Source organism: Bombus vancouverensis, chromosome 16, assembly GCF_051014615.1.
Source record: "Bombus vancouverensis nearcticus chromosome 16, iyBomVanc1_principal, whole genome shotgun sequence".
Classification (NCBI taxonomy): domain Eukaryota; kingdom Metazoa; phylum Arthropoda; class Insecta; order Hymenoptera; family Apidae; genus Bombus; species Bombus vancouverensis.
This window is the reverse complement of record NC_134926.1, coordinates 5,323,816-5,342,008: the sequence shown is the minus strand read 5'-3', so window position 1 is coordinate 5,342,008 and position 18,193 is coordinate 5,323,816. Positions and strand designations below refer to the sequence as shown.

At 47.7% G+C, this 18,193-nt stretch overlaps 1 protein-coding gene across 4 annotated transcripts in view; it reads right to left on the bottom strand.

Moving 5' to 3' along the window:
- LOC117154461 (uncharacterized) overlaps positions 1-18,193 on the bottom strand; it is a 184,414-nt gene that overhangs the window by 75,356 nt on the left and 90,865 nt on the right. For all 4 annotated transcript variants that reach the window (XM_076625777.1, XM_076625778.1, XM_033329472.2 and 1 more), the window contains one exon: positions 11,307-11,764. In XM_076625777.1, the coding sequence (XP_076481892.1) occupies positions 11,307-11,490 (184 nt within the window). In that variant the 5' untranslated portion in view covers positions 11,491-11,764. The remainder of the gene's footprint in view (positions 1-11,306; positions 11,765-18,193) is intronic.

The window sequence follows — 18,193 nt, the reverse complement described above, 5'->3', positions numbered from 1 at the left end:
TCGCGACGCCGGGAAAAACAGAAAAAGGCGAAGAGGTCTCGTTAAGGCAGTCTCGAGGAGCTGCTTAGGCGTCGATTCCCAAGGCGGTCGTTTGGAAACAGGTCGCTTCTAATATGGCGCCGCTTTTCCACCTCGCACCGTGCCTTTTTTCCTTTTTCCCGATCCCCAACTTGCACGCGTTATTCGCGTTATGCTAACGAATTTTTTCGCCCAACTGCAACGAAGAAGCTCCCATGGGGCTGTTACTCGAACGTCGCAGACGAGCGTCGGGAAAGCAAGGAAAGCGCGTGGAAAGTGAACAGGCGAAACCTGAGATACTGGAAACTACGTAGAGACACCGAAACCGAAGAAAGTCCGGGATAATATCGGCGACACGAAAACGATAGAACGTAAAATAGAGAGACAAGTTCATGGTGAATTACGATGGCGTGCAACGTTAATTTACACGATTCAAGATACACCTAAGCCATCGTCGATTGGACAATAGTATGAGACACAACGAGCTAAAGGCAGTCGCTAAGAAGACTGAAAACCCAGGAAAAACTCCAGCGTCAGGCAGAATATCCGTTTGGGGGTCTTTGAAGAAACAGGTTGGAAAATCCTGAACAGCGTTAATAACGTTAATCGATTAACAAGACAATAGCATTCGTCGTGTTTCTTACTTTGTCAAATACATCTATATTATTAAACATGTTTGCTATTATTTTATGAATATTCCAAGTTTCGTTCGATAAAAGTTACTGAGAAGATAACAATGAAATACAAAATACCGTCAGTCGGCAGCGTCCAAATGTACTGGCACCTATCCACGCAAAATGTAAAGAGCGCGATCGCACTGCTCGCGATTCAAACGGACATAGTTGGTTGCTGGCTGCTAGAGGAATCGTGGGTTAAGCTAAGCTGGCAAATCCTCACCTTAGACACCGGGATAAAATTTCGTATCGAAACATCTATTTATGGGAGCTGATGGGCGACAGGATATACCGGCGAGAAAAGGTGGGTGCGTCGGTGGATCCGCGATGGCAGTGGATCTTTTGAAAACTCTTTTGAGAAGCACGAAACGACAGGAATAATGGAAAAGAGGAAAAGAACGTGGTTCGTTCGTCTCTCGATGGAAACCTGTTTTCGCGGAAGGAATTCGACGTCGTCGAACGACGCGACGTACGTTCTCCACTAGAGCTGCAGCTACTGCTACACGATCGGCCAACGATAAAGCGGCGAGATCTACGCGCAATCTAGATCGGATCCATTAATCGCTTACTCGATCGCGACGACTCCTCGCCAGACTACGCCCACGCGCGTTGAAAATATTCGATGCAATAAGTCACACCGGTCGCGATACGACATTCCGGCTGTTAATATGATAATTGACTCGTCGGCTGAATATCTAGCAACCGGATCGGCGTAGCTCGCCGCCGTGTTCCTTTCGATTCCAGCAGACGAATTTGCGTGCGATCGTTGCTGGCCCTCGAGCGCCTTTTTCCACAGCTCGTTTTCTACGTGGCATAGATGCGCACCTATAGATGCGATATCGCGCACCATGCGCATACTAATTCGAGCCGAGATTAATTAGAACGATCACGCCTACCTCTTTTCCAGACTTTCGCTCCTAATTCCGACGTTTCCGCGTACAGAACGTGCACATCGACGAGCGTAAGTGTACCTGGTCGCGTGGAAATTATCGATAAGTATACTTCAGTTGAATTTCTTTTCGCGATTCAAACGACTCGGCTAGTCGTCGCGTTGACAGATCTTCAAACTTATTTAGTAGGATAATGTTTGACACTTATGTTACGAGATGATTGTTCGCGCTATTTCAGGATTTTGTAGTAAATTCACGTCTGCGATAAACAACTTGCAATTTTTATATACTTTTTTAACCAACGTCGATTTCAAGTTCGACGATGAATCACGACAGTCGTGCGAGTCGTTGCAGTGTCGATGAAATTGCAAAACGCGTTATATAACGCGTACGATACGCGCAGAAGAGTTTTCTGTGCTTTTAAACAGATACTTTTATAGAGCACCGATTCTCGTCTCCGATCTCATCTCGTACACGTCACGTACGTAGATCACATCTAGTGGCTTGGCAACTAAGTGATTGCGGGGTTTGTCATTAGGTGGTAATGAATTAGGCGAACGAATAAATTAGGTGGTAATGACAAAACCCGCAATCTCTTAGTTGCCAATCCAATAGATACGGTTAGTAGCATTGGTACAAATAAATAGCTCGTGTTAATTGCTATAAATAAGGAAGCAATAATCGAAAGTGGATAACATTGATTCCACGGAAATATCTAAATTCAGCGAATATAAACGTATTTGTCGAGTGCCGAGATCTTGGAATAAGTGGGATACTTGTGTGTTTTCAACCACGTTCCGCGAATTCTTACAGATTCGATCAAGTGTCAGCTATTTATCAAAGATAAATACGGTTGTACTCTACGTTTTACTTGCAATTTAGCGGAGCAGGTAATATCGCGGTTATAGCAAGAAGCAAGGAATTAGCAGCAGAGAAAGATTCTTCTAACGTAGCTTTGCAAACGTACCTGATAAAAATACTGTTAAGCTTTTATCTCATAGAGAGAGAGAGAGAGAGAGAGAGAGGAGATGCGTGGACGAACACGAAGCTATTTCTATCAAAACTAGTGAAAATGACAGGTCTTTAAAAAATACCTAATAATAGAATATTTGTATATTTATTGATTTGTTACTTCTCACAGAAACAATTCCATGGTATGTAGTACATTTTTGATGTTATTAATCCATCTAAGACAATGATCCCTAAACAAGAGTCGACACATTTATAAAATTACAGTTAAAAAATTCTACCAAATGTCCAAGTTGGACAAATGTAAAGAATTAAATTAACAAAAAAAAAAGACATTTATAAAATCGTAGAACCAGTCGTTTTCACTGCTGTGGTATTTCTAGCGTTAGCATCTAGCGATCCAGCGATCGATCCGGAATTTTCCTGATAACTGATATCGAACGATACGCGGTAAAAATTTGAAAAACGCGTGGCAAGTCGTAGAAAACGGGGAAACTGGTTAATTGGGATTCGATAAACAGATCGCAGGATCCTTTTACATTTTGACTGTTATTGGTATAAGTAGCCTTAATACGAAATTATTCTCAGTTTGAATACATAGAAAACAAAATAAAATTCATTATATTATTCTTTTAGTTATCCTTGCGAAAGTCATTGCGTCATTGCGGGAAGAAAATACAACATGAAGTAGGAATTTGAAAATAAAATTGTAAAACCAGTGAATTTGGCTGGTGTGGTAGTTCTAGTGTCAAGCACTCGAAGATGGTGTCCTATGAACTATATCAATTAAACTAGAAAAATTTACCAAATGTCCAACTAGACAAATTGTAAGGTCCAAATCAAATAATAAAGAAAGATATTTAAGCAAATCTAACTACAAGAAGAATGTTGCTTGTAGAGCGTTGCTTTACGAAAGAGCTTCGAAGCTATGGGGTTCTATGGGTGTCTATACAATTACGAAAAACTGACCTGTCCGTACCCCGTTGCATCGTCCGTGCAACGCACGTTCCTAGAAAACTAAGAAACCTTCAAATTGCTTTAGCACTAAAAAATACTCAATGGGTTCTCGGGCTAAGAAAACTAAACTTTAGAAAAGACGTGGAGTTTTCCCTAAAGCGAAACCTGCTTCGACGAATACCAATCTGCCGATTGAATTGTACCAAGTGTTCCAATACTTGCGCACGATTCTATGTGTCAGAAGCAACACGGTACGTTGAGTTTATCGAATTTATTCTCCGAAGAGAAGATAAATCAGCGCGATCAGACGTCTCAATGTCCAACACGGTGCGATCTCGCGACGCTACATACGCGACGATTTTCCTAACGCGGAAAATGTAATAAAAGTAGCGGGGGTCCTTCGATCGGATTGCTGCACCGGCTGTCCAAATACTCGCGCACGGTGGCGTAGGTCGGAAGCAATACGAGCTTACCATCGAACAGAAGAAGACAAGTTAGCGCGTGATGAGACGTTTCAAGGTCGAACGCGGTACGGTCTCGCGAGTCACCGGATATCCGACGTTGCGTATACAATTTCCATAAGCTTTGAAAAGATATCGATCTTTCAATTGGATCGCACCAAGTGTCGGGATACTTGCGCGCGACTGCGAGATTTACGCGAGCGGCGCGATGGAAAAAGCAGAGGATTCTCTCATTCATCATCGGTGGAGCTTCCAGAGGCGCGAAATCTTCTGTGCGCGATTTATCCGGTGAATGGAAAGCGGCGCGACGTATCTCCGTTTGGGTCGGCATTCGACATCAAAGCGGCTGCACTCCAAATAATTAGCCGCCCCGAGGTAACCGTTGGCTGTGGCCGCGTGGCTTTTGTGCAAAGGCGTGGTGAACGAGCGACGAGTGTGAAAGGCTGGAAAGGATTGAAAGCGTCGGGCCGTCGCTTTCAAAGGACGAGCCTTTCCCTATCGACGTATACAAACGTATAAAAAGACGTAACGAGAAAGCAAGGAAGCCTGTCGATGCACGAATTTTTAACCACGCTGATTCAACACCGGCCAATGCATGGAAATTGATTTCTGGCGGCCATTTCGCCGACGCTTGTTTTCCATTGAGGCGAGAGATCGCGGCGGATAAGGAGCGCGGCCATTTCATTCACTGCGAGCCAGCCAGGAGAAAATCGCGTCGAGAAAGGAAATCGCGTGAATTATGCGCGGCTCTCGTCGCTATTTCAAGGAAAGGCCCCGTCGCCTCCGCTAATTATTCCCTCGTTACGTCGCCTCTTCTTTGCTCGAGTAAGTCATCGAGCAATCGTCGCGCACCGTTCCGCGATTAAGCCATCTATCGCCCTTAACAGTCCGCGATTCCACGAATCGACCTGAGGTGTGTATAAGTCGTGTCCGTGATGATTGTGGCTGGTGGCTGTAGATGTCGCTGCTGGGGGCACTGCTATATTTTCTTCCTATTTAGAATCGTGGAATAAAAATCGGACTTCGATCGCTGGGATTCGATCCCGCGTTCCGAACGTTCGTAACCTAATGCGTTAACCACTGCGCTACCGTCGTCCGTTAGTTGTTTAAGTCGAGTGGCGGTATTTGTGCTGTCAAGTGCCGTCACAGACCGACCACTCGTTTAACCGACGTAACAGCGATTTTTCTCGCGATTTTCGTTCGCAACGGCTTCAGGCCAGAGTTTTCGAGTTCATCGAACGCTACCGACGAAACGCGACTTATCTGCCAGCATTAAAGACACGTCAAGATTAAGGATAGTTATTTTCGCGAAAATACTTCGCCACGGCACGTCGTAAATCGCGGAATTACGATGGCAAACAAAGGGAAAAAGAAAAAGGCCAGATGGAGGGGTGGAAGCAGCGAGGGGCGGAGAGACCGCGCCTCGGTCGTAATAAGATTCACGGCGTGTACGAAATTCCAGGAGAAAATAACGTCTCATTTGGTCGTCGACCGCCACCAGCGGCTTTCTCGTAATAACATGCAATTTCACCCCATACGCTTGCCCCGGCTTTATCGATTCTTTTTTCCTCGCCGCGAGCTCTCTTAAGCGCTCGCCAATTATTCGCAAGAAGAAACCACCAGATCGATTTTTCGTCTCTTATTTTCTGGTCGCCGTCACCGACGGGTGAACGAGGCGCAGCCCGAAACCGAGAATCCACGGCGAGGAGCCCGGAGCGCTCGCGACAGCTCGAAAGAAAACGGATCGCGGGTCCAGGAAACTGGCTGACCTCTGGATAAAAGTAAAAAATGCGCCAGGCGGAGGGCGAGCGTAGCGTCGAATCGTGACACCGAGAGGGGGCTACCGACTCGCTGCACTCGACTCGAGAGTCCAGAGGAACCCTCTTAGCCAGAGGCGAGCGAGAGAGAGAGAGTAAGAGAGAAAGAGAGAGAGAGAGAAGCAAGAACGAGGAGGAAGATTGATCGCGGCGAAGCTGCATCGCGAGTTGCATCTGCCTCGCGAGACTCTGGTCTCTCCGGGGGAGAGAGAGGCCAGCAAGACAGACGCAACCGGGAAAGAGAGAAAGAGAGAGCCCCGGGAGAGGCTCCGCCTTCGGTTGGCGTGTGCATTTGCGCAAGATGGCGGCGGTCGCGAGTTTTGCACGACCTGTGCGCCGTGTTCGACCGGCGGATCCTCCGGCTGGCTCGTCGCGGCGGGCCTCCGCAGTTCGCTCGCACGAAACCAGACTCCGCGCTCGTTGTTGCACGGCGAAACTTTCGACGGGGTCGTACGCAGCCAGGAGACCGAAGCGAGCAGGGGGTAAATAGAGCAATTAAGCGGCCGCAGGTAGACGAAGGAAAGCGAGAAGGAAAAATGCGAGAGACGGAGCGGATAGACGGAAAAACGCGCGGTGCAACGCCAGCCAGATAAAACGACCGAGATAAACACGCACGAGAGGAGCGCAGCAGGAGGATCGCCAGGTCGAGAACAGAGATAGGAAGAGATGGAGGAATAGAGAGAGAGAGAGAGAGAGAGAGAGAGAGGAGGACAGGGAGGGAGTCAGAAAGAGGGAAAAAGGCAGAGGAGAGAGAGAGAGAGAGAGGAGAGGGTAACCTACAAAAGCAGCGCCTCCCGCGTGGCCTGCAATTACGTATGCACCTCTCTGAGAGCCCGTGGGCTTCGCGGTTGGCTGCGCTTCCTTCCTGTCTGCCGCAACCACTGTGTGTATTATGCATCCCGGGGAGCGCGAGCGTCCGCCTGTCTTGTTTATTTTTTACCCATCGCCCTGCACGCCCCCGATCCGCGTGGCACTTTCCTCGATCGATCACTCGCGGACAGAAACATCCTCCGGGAACCGTTTCTCTAACGAGCCTGCAGGCTGGCAGATTCGGACGACCCGAGACTGCAAGCGATCGTACGTTTCCAACGACTGGACTGCGCATTTTTCACGCCGACGAGTATTTTTTAGAATAGCGATGGAACAAGTGGTGCCACTGATACGGAGTTGTTCTACCTAGCAACTGTTACAGAAAGCAGAAATATTATATTACCTCGTCCTTTTACGTCATTTAGTGCAAGCAGGTATACGCCAGAGGCTGGTCGAAGCGGTCAATTCGTGATTTTCCATAGGAGTTTCGTAGGCTTGCAACGACGACGCATATTTGAAACTTTGAACGATTCTTCGTAAAATAAACGGACGAACGTTTCCCCTCTGACTTCGATTATTCTCCTGCCTATCTTCCACTCTAATTTTCTTCCTACGCGATCCGTACACGTTTCAATCGTCGGTGGCTCTAGCGTTAAACTCACTTTCGGGTAACAAAATGCACGCGTAATTGAAATATAAAAATTTCCCACGAACATAGAGAGAAATCCAGGATCTACCGCTAATCGTGCACCAACAGAATTTTCGCTAGAAAACCCGTCAAACTTTCGTCAAAAATTCTCAACGACCATCCCCCCCCCGCCCTCTCTGTAAGAAATTCCTGGCGTGGCAGTCGTTTCGTGAAACAGGATTCGATTCGATCGAGTGGAAGAATCCGTGTGGGACGATACGCGTGCTCGAGTCTGTTGCTCGCGAGGTTGGCGAGGCTTCGGCTGTCAAAACAGCGACTGGTACACTGATGGATGACGGGGAGGATACAGGTAGTGACGTTTCAATCGGAGGCGATAATCAGAGGTTGGTAAGACGGAGAAACGACTGCTTGCTCTGGAAACACGTTCTCACACGGCCAGCAGGAATTCCTGAGGACCATGGCCGGCGGTGTCAGGGGGTCAAGCACCGACGCAGCCAGCGCAAGAAAGAGGAAAGAGGGAAAGAAGAGCGGAGAGAAGTCGTAAAGAAGTCGCAGGGATGGCGAGCAGCCGCGGCTCCAACGACAGATAGAGATTTGATTCCGATTAGGGCGCTGGTTTTTTAGCGCAGCACGAGTTAACAGAGGACCGAGTATGATCCATGCACGTCGGCAAGAATCAGGGATATCGCGTTCCAGGGCCTCGAGATCCGACCGGCTGTATCGAGTTTCGTGCCTCTTCGTGCACTTTTTGGCTCCTTTCCCTCCTCTGTCCCACCGCCAACTCTCCTGTCTCTCCTCTCTCTGTCCCTTTTGCGCTCTTTTTCTCTCCAGCTTCTTCTTCTCTGTCCTCTTTGCTTTTTCATGCTTGGCCAGCGACGGAGAACCGAGAACTATCGGCGTTACCTAGACCGTACGCGCTATCGCTTTTTCTCGGCCTCGTCGTTACACACACGGGCGAAAAGCGACGCGCAAACAGACAACCAACGACGAGAAAATGGAGGCCCGTTGAAACTTCGCCAGGCTTGGTTAACCCGGCGTTCTTTCGCTCAGATTATTCTCTATTCCTTTCGATATGAAGAGAACTCTACCTGTGTCACAGTCTTCAGCGAAATACCAGAAAATCGTTATCGATACGCGTGTGAATTCTTCTTTCGATTTGAACACGTTAACACGTTGACTGCCACGCGCGTTTTCACTGAAATCTCCGTCAGAGGCCACGCGTGCTGCTGTGCTAGAGCTACTCCCATCGATATTTCAGTAATGCGAGTAAATCATTTTTTCAATAAACCAATTTTCATATTACTCAGATCGTGATAATTGTAGCTGCTGTGGCGTGGATGTCACTGCTGGTGTACTGCTGCTTTCCTTCTCATTTTTTCGTGGAAGAAAATTCGCACTAGAAAAATTCGGAAAATTCGGGATTTGAACCCGGGACGACCCGAACCGTTCGTAACCCAAGTCGCTAACCACTGCGCTACCGTCGTCCGACGCTAGTTAGTGTCGTCCGGTGGTACTTGTTGTCAAGTTATTTTTATAACAATTCGATAGTTTTATTATTTCCTTTGGAATATCTTCTCAAAAACCTACGACGATCCTTCGCAAGTAGTCGAATAAGCGCCACCCGAATACGGGTGACGCGGTCCTACCGGAAACTTTGCCGTGGCAGTCAACGTGTTTTAAAGGCGTTTTTGCCGGTGATAGAACCGCGACATAAAATTTCGAGGATCGCGGCGGGGTTGAGTTAACCAGGTAGAGCTGGTTCTGACGACCGCGGTGAAATAGTCGACTGGAAACGAAAAGTCATTTGCCAAAGGTGTGGAGGGTTCGAGAGAACCGCCGAGCAGCAGACAGAGAGAAAGAGAGCCGCCGTTTCGGCGTACGCGGTCGCGTGCTCGAAAGTGGATAATCGAGGCTCGATTGCGCACCGAGATGCCGGCCTCGAGGTTAAGAAGCAGCATGTTACTTTTCAATCGCCGTACTCGCCTCTAATTCGAGGCCGGCGTTCCATCCACTTCCGGCGAGTACGCGATCGTCCGTCTTCGCGTGAAACGATGGCCAACAGTTTCGAAAGAAACCGTCGACCATGGGAATCGTTAACCGCGAAAAAAGAACGCCGCCGAAAGAATTTAACGGCAAGAGGAGAGAGTTTCGTGCAGCCAGGCTGATGTTTTGCAAAATTTCCAGGAATTTTTTAGTGCCCCGGAGGGCAGCCTGGACACGACGACATAATTAAATATCCGCGTGGTAATTAACGAGCTAGACCAAGACGCCATTAGCCGATCGTTGAACCGAGTCACGAGAGACACGCGAAAAAACCAGCCGACGCGACCCGCGTACTCTACCCCGTGCGAGTATGTCGGCCAGTTTTACGACTGTTGGGGGTGGAAACACCGCCGCACGCCAGCGGCAACCCCTTCCCTCCGCCAATTTTTAATCTTTAACCCCTGTGTGTGGCTAACCAATTTCTATATTCCCTTGGACAATCGTTAAACGTTCTATGACAAAGTATCGCCAGACGTTTCCTTCTCGTTTCCTTAGACAGTTTCACGTCGATTCGCGAGTAAAATTTACGCGAAATATTTTGTATAACGAAGCACGACAAACTTATTTATACCCACGCTTTTTACACAAGCGGTTAACCGGCTACCCCGTACACTTATCCCATACGGAGTAAATTATGGTTGCAGTTACGAAGGGAAGTTTTACGAGATTATACAAAGTGTCGCGTTCCGGGGCTACTTGTTTATTAGCATCCAAACTACGAATTATAATCATTAACGTAATAATTATTACGCATACACACATATATATATGTATTATATAGCAATTATCGATAGAATAAATTACAATTACCAAGCAGCGACGGAAGAGGCAAGGTGAACGCGTAGCAATGCGTGTCACGCACGTATGCGACTTCATCGTGAAACTGTATCGTAATTTCCAGTGACTTTTCACTCGGGCGGATACGTCGAGACGGCACTCGTTACGGTAAGGGAAAATTGAGAGTAAAATTATCGCTGTACATGCGGCGTTTCGCGAATAGGACGTTCGAACATTTTCGTCGATTACACCGAGGGTTAACGTGCAAAAAAGGGAAAATCCAGATTCGAGTAGGATCGGCCGCGATAAAGAAGCTTCCTTTGGCTTTATCTATCGATCGATCAACTGGAAATCGAGTGTCTCTTTTCACCGAAAAGCGAGAAGAATTCGGCGAAGACGACGATAAGATACAGGTTACGTGCCGCGGGCGTATTTGCCTAAGCAAACGTAACGATATCTTATCTGTAAATTCGGCCAGCACCCTGCACGATCTTGCCGAAAGAAACGGAATAATTCCAACCACACCTTCCAATGTACAGGACTTGTATAGAGGACGTTTGATCGTGAGATTTATTAAATATTATTGCTTCTTGTTGAACCATACAATATATTTCAAATAATAAATTAGTATACTGGCTATATTCGCTGAGACGCTCGTAAAATGTAGAAGTCGTAAAATAGGACCGTTAATTAGATCGCTGATAATTCGTTGATAACTGGTTGATAACTGATCGACTACTGACTGTAACTCCGCCGCTCTAATCTCAAAAAAAAAAAAAGAACACGCCCGAAACACCGGAAAATGGAAATTATTACGACTACAGCGCGCGGATTTGAAACTGGAACGCACGCGACCCGAACCAACGAAATATCGAAAACACATGGACGTCTGAACTATCGGGTTGTCTTCGAACTGCCTTTCGTTTTACGAGCAAATAACAGAAGCACGGTGTTTTTTCTTTTATATTATTTTCTCGAATTACGTACGATCGATTTTATTCTCTTGGGATAAAGAGCGCGACATTTCACACACTTGGCTTCGCGTTGTAAAAGACAGGTTCGCGAAAGAAAGACGCTTCTCCGACAATCTGATAGTACGTTGTTTTCTGTAAATACTCGCCTCGGTAAGGACGCTTCGTTACACCGTGGAAAATGTGAATTCGCATTGAAAATTCGCAGTGCGGTAACGAAGCGTACTTGAGAAACGCTGCTGACAAAAACAACAAAATGATTACACTTACTGTGAGCGTAATGTGCGGCGGCTGCGGGGTGATGGGCGGTTGGTCCTGCGTGGGGGTAGTAACCCCTGTAATCGGTGGGATTGCCGACGACTCCGGCGACTCCTGCGCCCCCCGAGGGCGGCTCCAGCGTGGACCTAGGGGGCTCGTACCACCTAGCCGCGCTCGACTCGCTGCTCATGTCCATCCTGTCGAGAATGCTGTTCTTGCGACTAGCGGAAGGGTGAAAGGTCGACGATCGGATCGTTGAGAGGGGGTTGCTCCAGCAGGGGGAGAACCAGGAAGGATGCACGGGGGTAGGGGGACGCGAGGGGGAAGGGAAATGGAAAGGGGATTAGGAACGCTGCCAAAAACGCCTCTCTGCCGGAAGCGTGGTCCTACTGAAGACGCTCGGCCAGGTCATAGGTGATCCTGGCGCTTCGTTCACGATCGCGAGGAAAATCTGTCTCTGACCCCGCCTTCTGCAACGACAAAGAAGAAAATGCGTGTGCGATTAGTGGACGCAGTGGAAAGGTACGTACACAGCGTGGTCCGTAAGTTAGTCGCTCGCTTCGTTCGTGGCAACGTACATCGATTTTCTTGCTCGTCCGCAAGCGATTTTACGAAACTACGTAACCGCGCGTATCGCGAAACGAAGCGAGGCATTGTCGCGGAACGTTGAAATTTCGCAAGGTCAAAGCTGCCGTACGTCGTTTTGTCGAAAATTACTAACTCCGCTCCGGCTGCTACTAAAATAAAAACATGTCATTCGCGGGTTACGCAACGCGAACATCACCGAAACTGGAGACGTGGCCGCCGAAAAGCACGCGATCCGGTTGCGAACAGTCGGTTCGTCTGGTTAGGCGATTAGACGCGGATCATCGAAGACACGGGAACGTCGCTGTTTTCTTCCGCAAATACGCGCCAGGATGCACGCGAATTTCGTGAAAAGGAGCGAGATAACCAGAGGGAAAAGGCACTAGCAGCGCGAACAACCGATCTAAGATGGTAATCGAATGTTGGTCGCGCTGGCGTCGATCGACCGGCCAATTTCCACGGCTCTTCCTTCCGGCCGGCGGCGGCGGGTCGATCTCTCGGCCAGATCTTCGCAGATAAACGCGCGAACAAACCAAGAAATTCGCGGCCAGACTCACCCGTCCGCGATCACGATAGCCGATCTCTCCGACAGATCTCGGTTAATTAGCTCCCGATCTGCGCGCTTCAGTCAGGCGACACTGATGTGTGCTCGGCCCACTCGACCATCGAGTGCCTCCAAATGATTTATCAATCGGCCCGGGTACACAGTCGATGATCAAGGTCGTGGATGACGTAACCGAAAGGACCGATCGTCCGATATCGATAGAGCGTTGTACGGTCGGAAAACCACCGCGATGGACGATGTCTTTTCTCGTCTATTTATTTACAGCTATGGAACCGTTTGCTGTATAATTCGATTGCGACCAGTCAGCTGTTGACAACGACACGTAACTGTACACATTACGCGTGAAAATGACAATACGCTGGTTGCAAGAACTTTGCTCCTTCTCGGCAACATCGTCGCAGAGGATCGCCTCTTCGCGGCCCCTCGAAAATACGGCGGATTAGATAAAAATGGGAAGAAATTTGTGGAAATAGATGTTTGTAATGGCCGTCAGAATTGCTAGAAAAATATATTACGTACGTAGAAGTAGTCGATGACGGAGGGACGAGGCGTTTTCAAAATTATATGTCCAGGCCAAACAAAATACTCGAGAACGAGATCCGATAAGATATACACAAAAAGCCTGGCGATAAGATTAACAGCACGAAATCGGCCTCTACGCGGTTCCAATAATTCCTCGCGCCTCTCGCTACTCTCCACGCTAATTATAATTCAATAATTACGCTCATAATTATCGCCAATTTTTCCGCTATTTAGACAAAAGTGCACAACCTTGCAGCTTGTAACCTCCGAGCTATCATCGTCCGCGATATCGTTGACGAGCGAAACCGCAGCCAAATACGCGATTCCTTCGATTCCATTTCCAAGCGATTACGATTCTGTCGAATTCGTCGACTTTGCCGTTCGAGTTATTGCACGTCCACAGCAGGCGAAAAACGCGTCGATCGACGACTACTTTTCTCGTGGCTGTTCGTCTTATTTCGCGTTTGGAAAATCGAAGAACTGTACGGCCAAGTGTCTCGGATGATCCTTAATACCTAAAACCTCTGCATAAATTCCGACTAAAATCTAAAGATATCCAGAGTCGTGCGGTGATTCTACCAAAAGCTAAGAAAAATTGCGGAACTCGTGGAAACGGGTGGAGGGGACGATGGAGAAATGACAGAATTCGCCGGCCCAAGTGCGATTTTCGCGTTACGCGACGACGAAGGGTCGCTGGAGGAAGCGAATCGCGCGAAAGCAAACGGCAGAGATGGCGGGAGACAAGCGGAAAGACGATCGCGATCGCCGGCGTCGATATTTTCGGCTGATCACACCTTGAAATCGTGAGGTGGGCCTGAATGTTTCGACCATCGAGATAAGCAAGCTCGCCAGCCGATAAGAAAACTACCAAATGACTTTAGACAAGATTAGACGAGTCGAAAATAACCCAAGAGAATCTACGCTGCTGCGTTTCACGCATTTTTCCCCGCGCCTTTTCCAACCTGGGTCTTCTAACGCAGAATCTAATCACGTCGTTCTACGACTGTCCTCATCGGCCGAAATGAACGTTGTATTTCGATAAATATATTACGAAAAGACGCGTAGCTTTGCAATATTTCATTCTGCCATTCCACGTAATTTCTCCACCTCTCGTGCGCTATATCTCCTTTTATCGATAGAATAATTGAAAAAATCCAGGTATCTCGAGAGATACAGAGACGAAAAAAAGGTTCGAAGCTCGAAGGACGTCGGTGGAGAAGATGAAGTTTGACGGACGGTGGAATCGTCAAAGTTGAAATTGTTGGCGGTTCAGAGTCCAACTCTGTCATTATTAAATCTAGCGATTTCGCGCAAGAACCACGATATTTCGACAAATCGCGAAAAGATGCAAGGCAACGGATCTTATCTGGTGTTATCGGCGAGGCAGAGATAAGATTTTTGCCCGGAAGGTTCGGGATAGAACCTGGTTAACTTCCATCGTGGTCATCGGCGCGTCATCGGCGCGAAAACCGCGGCAACGCGACGTTCCACGATTTATCGCAAGAGGTGACGACGTTACATCATCGCGGCGAAAAAAACACCTCCATCGAAGCGAGCCGGCCGATCACGTATCGCGTAGAATAATCTTATCGAGATTTGTTAATCTTGTTCCGTCCGAAAAAAAAGAACGGCGTCGCGTTGCACGTGCGAGCAACTCGCCGCCGATTTCGTGACACCGCCTCGAAAATCGTTAAGCGGCGACCTCGAACCTGGAGCAAAGTCCGCCAAAGACTCGCGTGCAACGTAGAAAAAAATGTATCCAGTCGGATTAATCGTCCCCGAAGCATGGTGAAACGTATCTTTGCCCTTTTCCGGCCGATCTTTTCACGTGCCTGAATTAATTACGCGCCTCTTGGATCGCTGCTCGCTCGTCTCTTCCCACATCTTCTTTCTCTGTAGTCTACTTTATTTTAGTGGCGAACAGAAAATCGCATCGCGTGGAAAAAGCAAATATTTGGAAAGCACGCGTATTCGAACGGCGTTTGCGAAAGCGTAATATTTCCAGTCACATCGGTCCGACCAAGATCGGAAAATTGATTCTCCGACGAAGCAGCGTAAGTCGGAATTACAAGTATTGCGGGCAGCTGCGGCGATGGAATAATATTTAAATTACCACGGAGATCGCATCAGGTGTTATAGATTTCCCATATGCTGTTAGAATCTCTGTTGAGAGATCGGCGAAGAGGTAGAATTGGTTTCGGAAACGCGAGCGAAAGACAGCGACGCAGAAAATCCTATGCTGTTGACCGAAATTCGACTTTCATCGCCGGATGAAAGAAAGTTTCAAGTTGATACACCATGAGTTAACCATAGAACCATACAAATAACAATCGTTTGCTCTTACCAGGTACGTTTCGCAAAACTACAATGTCTTTTTGTATCTTTCGCTTTAGAATCTTTTCTTTCGTTCGCCAGTTGTCCAGTCGCTACAAGATCGTGCGCGAATTTTGATCATGCGGTAGCTGGAGATTCGAATAGGCAGAGAAGTCGTAAAGCGTGGAAGCTCGACGACGATGGAGATGGTCGACGCGAGTGCGAACGACGAAGATGAGAATAAGACGCGCGTGCGATTCTCAGCCGTCGGATCGAGGCTCCAACAGGGAAACGCGATACTCGCAGACCTGCGAACCTCTGAAGGCGCCTCTGGAGGCGGAATTTGTCGAATTTGTCGAATACAACACTGCACGTTTGTTGCAAAGTGGACGACGACGAGTGGCAAGCAGAATCTTACGTCGATCGTCTTTACGAAGAATTCTCCGATCTCGTAATTTACATCGAACCTGATAAATGGGAAATACCGGATTCGATGATTTCCGATGAACAGAAAAACGCGTAGATCCTTGGAGCCAACGTTACCGAGAATTTTCGCAATACGAAGATCTTACTCGATATCGTATCGACCAATAATTCGATTGTTCATTACAGAAACAATGGAGCACTCGTTCGTGATCTACGATATCGTTCGATTTATCGACGACTAGACCGCGGCTTCTCGCACATTTACAAGAAATTCGAGGGTGTAGAACACCGCGCACAATTCGTGTACGATGTCTGGAAGATGTGCGAGATATCCAAAGCGGAATACTTATCGCGATATTTAATAAATCAAATGCCCATTTCCATGCTATTTCTCTTCTTCTTCTATTTCTTTTCGGTTGTAGCAATTGGTAAAAATACGAAATCGAGCGAAAATGCGCCGTCTATCGATGACAGAGTCGATCCGTTTACGTTTGAAGATGGTAAGCACGCGAAATCCGCGTGTATAAATTTCCGCTGGAAAAATTCCCTCGCTACACACCGTCGTGATTTTCCATTAAATACGCGACTCCATAGAAGGAACGAAGGACGAAGAATAATTAAATAAAAATTGGAGAATCGATGGATGGCGAGGCAGGAGGAGGAAGAGAAGGAGGATGAGGACGAAGAGGAGGAAGCAACGCAGCCGGCGTTTCGTCGGCGAAGAGAATGTTTATCGCGAAGAAACGAGCGAATTGCTTCGAATGCATGGTTGCGCTAATAAGCGGAGGCATTTCGCGGCTAATAAATGAAAACAGAAACCGACGGTCGTTTATTATACTTGCAAATTAGCAATTATAGGCCGCGCGCAAACCATCGGCCGATATCGCCTCCCTTCTGCAAGGGGTGAATTCCCTTTGAAAATCATCCACTTTCTCGCCGACTCGCCGCCCTGTCCTCCGATTTTCTACCTGTCGCTCCGAAAAATTCAATTGCCAGCGTCCCACTGGCATATTGGAAACCGTGGTAGCACACGGATTATGCTTTGACCTGCGAATTTTTCCTGTTTACTCGACGTCCAGACTCGATGGAATCTTACAAACGCGTACCGAACGAGATATTTACAATTTGAAAAGTGACGAACGACGGCCTGTGTTTACGGAGAATGCAATCGACCCGACGTGACAATTGGCCGCGGCAGTTGTCAACTTGACGGTTGAAAAGAAAATATGATTGACGTTAACGTATGTTAATAAGCCGCTAAGTGGAACGTACGTGGAAACTAAACGCAACTGGCAGAGCCGTGTAAAGGATACGAATCGATGGCGATACGATGAAACTTGCGCTTAGAAAGCGACGAATATTCGATTCCTAACTAGAGATTTTGGTAGATTTGGAGGACAATTTTCTTCGTTTACGAAACGGCGAATCATCAGGCTGTATCCCTACAGGGATTAGCTACAGCAATTTTAAATCATTCCGCTGACGTCATCCACGAATCGATCGTCCTTCACTGGCTAATTGATTAGAAAAGAACTAGCAACGGCGGAGCAATTTTTCTACGGAGCTCGTTGCCTCTCAAAGACGATACCTACGACAGGCACTAACGACGCTCGTAATTTTCATTTCCGCGTCAACAGATTTAGCTACGGCAGGCAAACGGCCGTTGCAAGAACAAAGGAAAATCCTGAGTCGCGGAAAGACCTGACTCACCGCGCGTTCTCGCCGGGTTTCTTCCGGTGAATTGGTCGATCTACCTGCGCCGTCGGAGTTCGATCGACTCCGGTCGCCTAACACGCACACACACACACACACAAGAACTATGTCTCTTTCTGTTTTCGTGGAAATCAAACTGTTACGCAATCGACCGTAACGAGTTACACGAGTATTATTCGTGCATCGGGTTTCCAATTTGCCATGGAAAGCCGGTAACCCGATCGATCGGAAAAACTGGACTCTCCTATGCCGCGGTTTCCCCTGGGAACCTAAAATTCCGAATCGACTAGCGTAGGATTGCGCGACATTTCGCCTTTCTGTTGCTCTCTGACCGCTAGGTCGTAACGCCGAGCGAATTTTCCTAAGATTCGAGTTAACTTTTAGTTTCGTAGGGTAGTGTGTACGCAAGCCGAAGATAAACAGCGCAGCGTGAAAGAGAATTAGCGACCGTCGGCGCCATCTTTTCGTCCCACTGGCGTGAGCAAACAAGCAATTTCTTCGACCTCTAAATAGACCGGAGTCAACGACCTATCCGAATAAAAAGGCACCGCTGTTTTTGTATGGAATCGCAGGTGTTCGTCTGTAAGCAGTTACATTTGTCACGCGAAGGCAGGCAAAAGTTAGAGGGACGAATTTCGAAAACAACCTACCGGCAACTTGAATTTTTCCTACGTAAGGACCTGAGACTTCCTAAATTCCAAAGTCGTACTTTCTCTGCCAGAAAGGGAACCGGAGTATCGTTGCGACTCCGAAAAATCTGTCACACGGATCTCTA